The 9,594-nt window shown below is 42.4% G+C and overlaps 1 protein-coding gene across 2 annotated transcripts in view; it reads right to left on the bottom strand.

Moving 5' to 3' along the window:
• Nucleotides 1–9,594, bottom strand: part of fhip1b (FHF complex subunit HOOK interacting protein 1B) — a 25,968-nt gene continuing 16,374 nt past the window's right edge. For both annotated transcript variants that reach the window (XM_063496617.1, XM_063496615.1), the window contains 8 exons: nt 9,346–9,591; nt 9,007–9,174; nt 8,083–8,162; nt 7,595–7,764; nt 5,889–7,277; nt 5,307–5,485; nt 4,552–4,714; nt 1–4,048 (listed from right to left, as the gene is read on the bottom strand). In XM_063496617.1, the coding sequence (XP_063352687.1) occupies nt 3,744–4,048; nt 4,552–4,714; nt 5,307–5,485; nt 5,889–7,277; nt 7,595–7,764; nt 8,083–8,162; nt 9,007–9,174; nt 9,346–9,591 (2,700 nt within the window). In that variant the 3' untranslated portion in view covers nt 1–3,743. The remainder of the gene's footprint in view (nt 4,049–4,551; nt 4,715–5,306; nt 5,486–5,888; nt 7,278–7,594; nt 7,765–8,082; nt 8,163–9,006; nt 9,175–9,345; nt 9,592–9,594) is intronic.

Here is a 9,594-nt window from a genome sequence, read left to right as displayed (position 1 = left end):
TAATCTTACGGAGCTTAGCTTTGGGTTTACAACTCCTCCTTTTTTTATTTGTCAGTTAACAGAGTCTGAAAACAACAATACCCGGCCAAGGAAGCAGGTTTGGAGTCTGAGCAGAGCTGAGATGAGACGCTGCAGCTCACACTGGCTGAGATGCTAGTTCATAAAGAGCTCACACGTTTTGGAAGGCCATCGTTCATTGTGCTAAACAAATTAAGCATGAACTTTTTTTTTCAGATTTGTTAAAGCATGATTACTCCGTGGCCACTAGAGGAACAAAAACATGTTGTGCATCTAGCCGTGGTAGCTGCTGAAAGCAGAAAGCGTCAAAATCAAAAAGAATGAGAAAAAAAAAAAGGCCTGTGCCCCCGTCCATGACCCCTGTTATGTGAACGATTGGAGTGCTCATGTATATATGTATATATATATATATATATTTTTTTCTTTAAAAACCAGCAGAGTATGAAAAGCAACTTCCATAAAGCTAAGTAAATCCATCACAGTCACCATGAAGCCTTGATTATATTTGCCAGACTCCCTTTCATTTATCTGTGTGCAACATGTGTTTTTTCATATAATCATTGCTCTAAATTAACTTCTGCTTACAGTCTTTCAAGGAAGACGTCAAAGGCCCTGGTAGGAAATAATCCCCTTATAAAAACACCACATTACAAACTTCATCACATTGGTTTTTGTATACTTACAAATGAACTAAAAAAGATCAAATAAAATTTAAAAATTAACCGCGAGTACAGACTGCAATCCCTAATTAGACAAATTTATTAATGCCACGTTCTTACTGAGAAGCTCCCTTTTCGTTAATTAGGCTGAGCCTTAAAAATTTTAAATCATTAAAAAACAAAAACTCTAACTGGCACCGTTTTGTGGGCTTGAAACGTTGACTAAAGAAGCGCGATTCGTGGATAAGGTTCATTACAGTGTTCAGACCGTGTACCATCAAACTGTCTACGATTGCTTAAACAGACATTGTGAGTTTCAGGTATCAGCGATTGTCTTTGGTGTCCATGAACACAAATGACTGTAACTGTGACTGGAAGTGACACTAAGAAACAGAGCAAGTACCATCAATCGTTATCAGAGCTGTTTGTAAAAAATAGTTTTGTTAGAAAACACAATCTTGAGTGTAAAAGACATGGAACCTGATGAGGAATGAGGCCCTCTGTTCTTGGTTTTTTGTTTCCTCTCCCTCGCTCTTCAGATCACACATGTACAGCAGACTGGGTGATACGCGGATGGACGGATGGCAGTGTGTAAAGTACAAGAGAGATTTCTCTACCCAGAGCAAACATTTAGCGTGAAACCTGTTTTCGCTGTCATCGCCGAGCTCTGCAGGTGACTGCACGGCTCACTAACCACTAAACCCTACTGCATGGAAGCTAATTTAAGCTCAGTACTATTGCACAAACCAAACACTACTTAACTGTTAGTTTATCATAAAACCTCGCCTTATCTGACATGCAGAATCTATTTACCTATTAATAAAAAAACAGAAACAAACTATGGGTCATTACGAAATGCATCTAAGAAATTCTGTAGAAAAGTGACTCACAGCCGGGACGAAATCCCACACGTACGAGCATGACGAACACGGCTATGGCTTCGACGAGCTGAGGACGTCTCAGCTTGTTGCAGAAAGTGAAAGTGGTGTAATGGGAAAGAAATGTTAGACGTTTTGCAGGGTGGCAGGCAGTTTCTCTACTGCTAAGAGTTGAGAGAGAATGGCTAGTATGTGCAAATATGTTACTTGGAAAGCTGGGTCACAGGTAGATGATTTAACAAAGCACTCCTAAGAATAATGCACATTTTTACAGTTTTTACAGTTTCTGGCAACATTACAGAAAACTGCTACAGATATTACAGAGCTGTAAAATGACTACTTACCATTTTATAAAAAAACAAAAAGAAACAAACCCAAAAAACAAATTAGCAACACATTACAAAGGAAAACAGTGAATATCAAGTCTTGGCAAAAGCTTTTAACACTGTGTGGCTGCAACTTCATTCAACCTCAAAACACAATAAATTAAAGAAAAGCTGATCACAACTTGCATCAGCACCTCCACGTGCACATTTATACTTGGTACCCAATGAAATAAAAAGATAGAGTAGCTATTTCACCATTAAAATGGGTGTTAGTGTTAAAAAAAAAAAAAGTAGCAGCATATTATTTTCCCAGATGTCCTGTGTGTTCGGTTTGGCCTGTCTCACCGAGAAAAAAAATATTTTTCAAGAAAAGTCAATGAACGCCTCATGAGATTCTGTTTCATCAAATTCAAAATAAATGGAAATAATGCCAACGCACAGGTGGAGTTAAAAAAAATAAAAAAATCTTGCAGAATTTCGGGTCTTTCAAAAACACTAAATGACACACAAAGGATGCAACACGTACAAGTATGGAAGAGCATTAGGGCCAGTGGGGAAAAAAAAAGTGGGCACGTCCTTTTTTTGCTTCTTTTCCAGAATTCTGAGAAATAAAGTCAGAATTCTGAGATTAAAGTCAGAATTCTGATTTTAATCTCAGAATTCTGAGAAAAAAAATTATTTGACTTTAATCTCAGGATTCTAACTTTTTTTTCTGAATTTTGACTTTTTTCTCAGAATTCTGGAAAATAAGAAAAAAGAGACGTGCCCACTTTTTTCCCCAGTGGCCCTAATCCTCTTCCGTATACAAGAGTGCCGTCTTCGTGATTCCTCCGCCTAATTTTTTTTTTTTTTTTTTAAATGACAACCAGTGAATGGTTAGCTAATGGTCTGAACAGTTGGCGTCACCTTTTTGGAAAGGAGTGATTCATTCAAATAAACTCTCATACACAATGGCAGACACATCTGCTCCCACATGTTGCTGATATGTCTATAAAATGGTGCAAATTCAGAAGACAAATGTTTAAAACGTTAAAAGAAAAAGGCAATAATTACCCCAAGTTTCTCACTACAATTATGGTAGTCGTGCTGATTCACAGGAGACAAAGTGGCACTCCCCCACATGGAGGTTTTTCCAGTTTTCATCTCATTCAGTGATGACTAGCATTTAGTGCAGCCTTTTAAAATAAACCTAAAAAGCTCCCATGTTTTTTGGGAACGCTTCTGTTTTTTAAAGTGAACTTTTTCTCTTAGCCCGTCCTTGACAAAAGCTCTGATGAAAGCAAACATGAGCCAGCTGCACGGAGATGACCAAACTGATGGGATTACTTTGTAAGTGGCTGACTCGCACACGCTTTCAATCTTTTCCTGCCAAACAATTTTTGGTGGTTTTTTCTGTTGTTGTTGAAGAGGAAACCTTCTTTGTGCCAGCCTGAAAGCACCCTTTCAAAACAAAAGATAACAAGTATTGACTAGCACCAATATGTGCACCTACTTCTTTAATCTGTGGCTTTACTGTGTCGTATTATACCATGAAATGGTATGTGTATATACAAGCTCCCGAATCTCAAGTATTTACCGAGATTTTCTGTGTACAGGATGTGAATATAATACACGATATGCACAATATCATAAGTGTACAGATGAGGAAAATGATTCCAGTCCTATAGGTATCCTATAATCATTTTGGTACAAAAATCCCAGTTTTCCTCTTTTGTCTGCTCTGTTGCAGACGATCCATTTCAGTGACAGAAAAGTCTCAAGTGTGTCCTGTGGTGATGGGAGAATCCTATTTAAATTTCTTCTTTGTGTACAGCCTAAATCAACAGACGTGAGGCTAAGTTTGAGGAGTCTGAGTTTACCTTCTATTCCTCTGCTTCCTGGCTGTGAGGGAAGGGCAAAGAGACGGCGTGCTCCTGCGTGAGGGCAGCCAGCTCCTTGAGGAACTCGCAGAAGATAACGGCGCAGTAGACGGCGTTCTTTACTCGCAGCGCTTCAGCTTGCTTCTCAAGGCCAGACGCACCTCCGCTGCCCCGGAACAGAGCGCTGTGCAGTGATTGGCCGCCATCCCGTACGTGTGCGAGGGCGAGCTGAGCGGCGTGCCGAGCCCGTGTTGGACTGTTTGTGTGACGAAGAATCAGGTCTCCGAGAGATGGCTTTCGACTCTTCACTGGAAGAGAAGGCCAGGGTTTCACAACAGGGAAATAAAACTGTGACGCGAGACTACTCTGAAATCTCTGTGATTTCCCGGCGTTTTCAAAGGTAGAAAAGAAGTCACCAAGTGGGCCTATAGTTCTGATTATCTCCCTCAATGTGGAGTTTGGTAACAAATCACTGCACAGCAAAAAAACAAAAACCCTCAAAAACCTCTAAACCTGAAGCAAATCTGTTAGGGTATGTGTTTTACTAATGGTAAGATGTTACGGCACCAATAAATTGCTTCTTCTGCTTTCTAACAGTTTTGTCTTTTTTTTTAATTTATCCTAAATATTTTTCCAATTCAAATGTGCTTTTATTGGAATTTCGTAGTGTGTTTTAAATATTTTTAAACATCTTTGTTAATTGGTTTTTGGTAAATTATCTGTGATTAACACTTCTCACTAAATTTATAATCAACGTCATCAAAGCCACGCCTGTATGTATAAATGTAGCTCTTCCTATTTCTATACTCACCAAGGGAATCAGAGCGGCGCAAAGTAGGAACTGCTGCCGGCGAGTCGCTCCAGTCCACTTTGCTTCGGGCCACCAAGTACTGCTGGGCTTTCCTCAGCATGGCAGGAAAGTCCTCGTGAGATGCGGCAAATGCCTCGATGCGGTTCTTCACAGAACCTAAAACCTGAGGAGAGTTTTGGAAACAAACTCTTAAACTTTTTGATCACCTTTGCTTGATGTTGTTAACCCCTCTCTCAGGCTGATGTCATCCCTCAAGACTAAAATGCACGTGAACTTAACAATTTAAATTTTATAAAAGGAACAGAGTCTATTGCCTTCCATAAAAGCGAAACTTTGAGTGTGAAGTTTGAGAAAAATCCACGGAGTCACTAAGACTGAAACCGTTGAACTTTCTGTGAATGTGTTCGCTGGGTGTGGATGGATCACTCGACTGAAACTGCAGTTATATTTATTCATTTATTTTATTTTTTATGTCCACTGCAGCAGTGAATTCAAGTATCTGAAAATAAAGAAAATGAATGTGGAAAGAAACTGGATGCAAATATCACTGTGGGCCTGATGCTTTTGGAACCAGAGCGTGCACAGAAGTAAGGTGGGCTGGAAGTGGACAACTATGCCTAAAGGCAGACACCCAAAAACTGTAATCCTTTCAAAGACAAACAAAGAAACTATTCACTTTCTCTACTATTTTCAGAACAAGGGTAAAGAGGGCACCGAAAAACCATTATAAACAACTTCTGCATAGTGCAGCGTACCTGGATTAGTGACTTGACACTGGGCTGGAAGACCATGTTGGTGTTGAGCAGGAAGGAGCGTAGGAGGGGCTGAGGATAGCAGGCCAGCTGGGCCACAATGCCAGTGAGCAGGATGTTGACGTATAACGAGTTTTGGAGCATGTTCTCCAGCTTGGCAAACAGAACTGTCATGAATGGACCTGCACGGAGGAAGACCGGTGGATCATTGAATAGAAAGATATAATGCTCAACTCTTGTCAGCAGGGGAAAGAGTTCTCAGAAGTAGGTTTTAACTGCTTGTGATTATATGGTTACAAATCCTTCCACCATCCTTTAAATATAGTCAAGAAGAGTTCCTAAGTTTGAGGAATTGATACTGCAGATAGAAATGTTGCTGATTAAAAAGGTGGTAATTACACCATCAACCACATAACTTCAACAGCTACGCTGTTAGCAATTATCAAAAGCAAGAGCTCAGTGATACAATTACTGATACACATCCAACCACTTATTTGATACAGCAGTGCGAGCATGAAAATATGATGAAAGCAATAGACGTATCCACAAACTGATGCAACAATGAAAGAAATCCGTGAGTCTCACCTGTGTATGGCTGGGAGACAGGTTGGTTAAGTGGTCTGGCAGGACTACAGATGCCCACCGCAGACCCGTCTGCCTTCACGTCACCTGTCAGCTTCCCCTCCAGTGCTGATGACAGCTGCTGTTCTTCTTCCTGGCGCTCAGTGGACAGACTCTCTCTGGCGATTTCCTCCAGCTGACAGGCTGCTTTGCAGCGCTCTTTCACCCGGTCCTCCAGTTCTCTCAGCTCCTGTGTGAACGCCTCAATGCTAATGCCCTGACCGTTGGCATCGCCAGGCAGCTGTGGGTCTCCCGGCGCCTGCTCCAGCAGCTCCTCAATAAGACTCTCTACAGACTGCTGACTGGCTTCTGGAAGATCTGAGGATGCATCATGTGGGTTTAAGGTTTCACTTGACAGCAGTTTGGTATCAGATGCTGACTGGTTAATGGAGGTCTGAGTAAAAATCTTGCTAGGACAAAGAGATTGTGCATCACTGATGTCACTGTTGCTGAAAATAGACTTTGGGAGAGCAGTGCAGCTTTGCGAGGGGCAGTTAACAAGGGAACCATTTTGGTTGGCGTTTTCATCCAAATACTGCTGATCACCCAAGTCCCTCTTCACTTTCTTCACCTCCAGTCCTCTATCACGACTGTCTGAGCACCCGTCTCCCTGCACCATTGTTCCATTGAACATAGCCTGGTAGCTAACAGTGATGGCAGATGAGGGGATGTGAGGAGCTGGGGAGGAGATGGGATGAGAAGTGGATAAAGCGGTTGCTGAAGACGAAGAAGGTACGAGAGGAGGTACAGGCTTGGGAGGCAGCTCCTCTCTCTGAAGGCTGCGTTTCTTGGAGCGAGGCGTTAGGCTGATGCAGCTGTTTTTGCCAATCGTAACATCCCACTCTCCGCTGTCCCGCTCAGAGCTACTCCATTCAGACCGCGCTGCTGCCACAATGGCTGCCCTTTGCTGACCGGGAGAAGAGTTATGACTTCCTCCCTGCTGGAAAGAGAAGTGCTCAGGGAACATAGTCATTGGGACATTGGAGGTAGGGGGAAGTGGGGGTGGCGGGGCTGTGTTTGGGGATGGGTTTTCGCCATCATATGGTGCCGACCAGTCACGACAAGCCCAAGAGCAAAGCTCAATGCTCCTCCGAGCGTCCTTAAGATACTCCAGATAACCTGAATCCCAGTCCAGACAATCTGTGTGGGTCTGCTGATGGTGCATTGGGCTGTCAGGAGACATCTGGTGGGAGCTCGAAGAACTGGACTGCATTGGATCCATGCTAGAGGAGGTAGGAGCACCTCCACCTCCTGATCCACCTCCACTGCTCTGCTGTCTCATGAAGAAGGACAAGCGGGATGGAGTGCTGGGTCTGGGTGGGGCAGGAGACTCTGTGCTGGGACTATTCAGTACTGCAGGATGACAATATACGGGCAAACAGGAAAACCATGAGTAGAGCCAGGATCTGCTATCCCAATTAATACAGACACTGTATGCAAACAATCAATTTACATACAATAACATTCCTAACACCAAGAGTTTTCCATGCAAATTTACTCTGGCTCTACAACTAAAGGTCTTAAGTAAGGTAAGTGACTAGAGTAGCTGCACAACTATTGTGTACAGTATATTCCACTCAGTAAAAGATTATATTTCAAGTGCAGTTCATATCATTTACAACCACAACTATTAGTGTCAACTGCTCACTTTCCACAAGTGTGTAGCTCACCTTTGCCCCAAAATGGATTATCCTCATCTCTCTCAGAGGAGGCAGCTGCGTTGAACCGGCAGCACTCTGGGATTAATGACAGGAACTTGTCCGCTGACTTTCCGTATAAGTCAGTCTCCCTGATAGCACGACGCTGACTCAGCATTACGTGAGTACATGGCAGGAGATACCTGAGAGCGAGAGAACACACAGAAGCAACTTCAGTAATTTTAGATAAGTTAATCCACATGCACAGGATATAGGTTACTATTTAGGAAGCTTAACAAACTGTGTTGTCATTTTTAATTCTACATTTCCATTCTTAATATTTGCCATATTTATCTTGCTGTGACAAACCACCTTAAAACACAGACAGTATGCCCTAATCACAGCCTGCAGGTAATGTGTTGGGGGGGGGGGGGCAACTTCTGACAGTAGTATGGGAAATGGGAGAAACAGGCACTTTGGAAGTATAACATTTGGTAAAATGCTCCGAAGCACACACAAACCTGAGTACAAGCTGCAGCATGACGTCTTCACAATTCAAGGACAGGAGAGTCCTGAAGAGGCTTAACGATACCATGCAGAGCTGCAAAACACGCAGAAAGAAACTGGTTAGAAAACAACCATTTTCTGAGGAGAAAATACACATATGTAGGACACTGTGATGATTTATAAAAAATATTTTTTTGAATTCCCCCCCTCCAAAAAAAGCCTCAGAATAAATTTCAGAACCCAAACGATATAGGATTTTTAAGCTCAATGCCAATTTTTGGCAATTTAAAAATGTGATATATCGGTTGATATTGTTTGCTTTCTGTTTTTTGTATTACTTTTCTATGCTTTTTTGCTCCAAGTTGGTATTTGTGTCCCTTTGGTAGACAAACTACGCAACATCAACACTCATAACGTGGTTGAAATTTACATTTTGATACCATATGTTGGTAGCTAATATTGGTTAGACTCCAATAAAATTCTATAACAGCAAAATTTACTATTTTCTTAGCAGTGAACACCAGCAATTTTAGTCAGCGGTGCTGATGTTTTAACGCTATTCCTTTTTAACTCCTATTCGGGGCAACCATCGTTTCCCTTTTCTCAACTGAATGGTTTCCGTCATACTTCAGGTGAATTAATAGATTTTTTTTCCTAACACCACTGCTGTTCCAAAAAGACTGAAATTTATGCATTTGGAAGGAATTTAAGATAATGTTGAAACATTTTGCTGAGGCTTATTTAACCACTTATAAATAACCGGTAACACAATCCTCAATTGTTGCAGCAGACATGAAGAGATTCAGTTTCCATGTTTATTCTGTATCCTACTCCGTTTTTGCTTTCAACCCACTCACCACCCACTCAGTCGAGTTCAAATGAGGGCCTCAGGGCTCCTTCACTAATATGCACGCACACACACACACTTATATACGGACCCTTGAATTGCTGCTTATGCGCGTGAGCAGCGTGTCCAGGATGGTGTCATTGTCATGGCGATGCAGCAGGATGAAGCGCAGGAAAGTTTTGAGGAGGGAAGTCTCTGTTATACTGCGCAGGAAAAGATCAAGGTAGGCTGTGCTGGCGATCATCTCATCCACCGATGACTGCAAACACACACAATTAAGGTGTCTCAAAACTGCTAAAAATATGCAATATGATAATAGTTATGTGTGTACAGTTAAAAGCAACATTAAGGGAATTTGTTCACCCCCCCTCCCCGACTCGGCTGTTAAAGAAACTGCAGCCTTTCTAACAAAAACAGTCCCCTTTGCTACCTTATGCAGGGCGGGGCCGATGACAGGTACAAGGAAGCCGTTGTGAAGGTAATCCAAAAGCTGTGAGCGGACCAGGGGATGGGCGACCTGCACCACAGCGTTGCAGAACTCGAGCGAGTTCATGAAGAGCACGAGCGACGACACGCCCATCCAGTCCTCCCGCCGAAGGGCATGCCAGTCATCTCCTCGAACTTCTATCTTCCTCGGCAGAGAGGAATAAAGAGCGCTGAGGCCTGTCGCCAACACCTG

The sequence above is a fragment of the Pelmatolapia mariae genome, linkage group LG16_19 (assembly GCF_036321145.2).
Source record: "Pelmatolapia mariae isolate MD_Pm_ZW linkage group LG16_19, Pm_UMD_F_2, whole genome shotgun sequence".
In the NCBI taxonomy this organism is placed as follows: Eukaryota; Metazoa; Chordata; class Actinopteri; order Cichliformes; family Cichlidae; genus Pelmatolapia; species Pelmatolapia mariae.
This window is presented reverse-complemented; position numbering and strand designations above follow the sequence as displayed.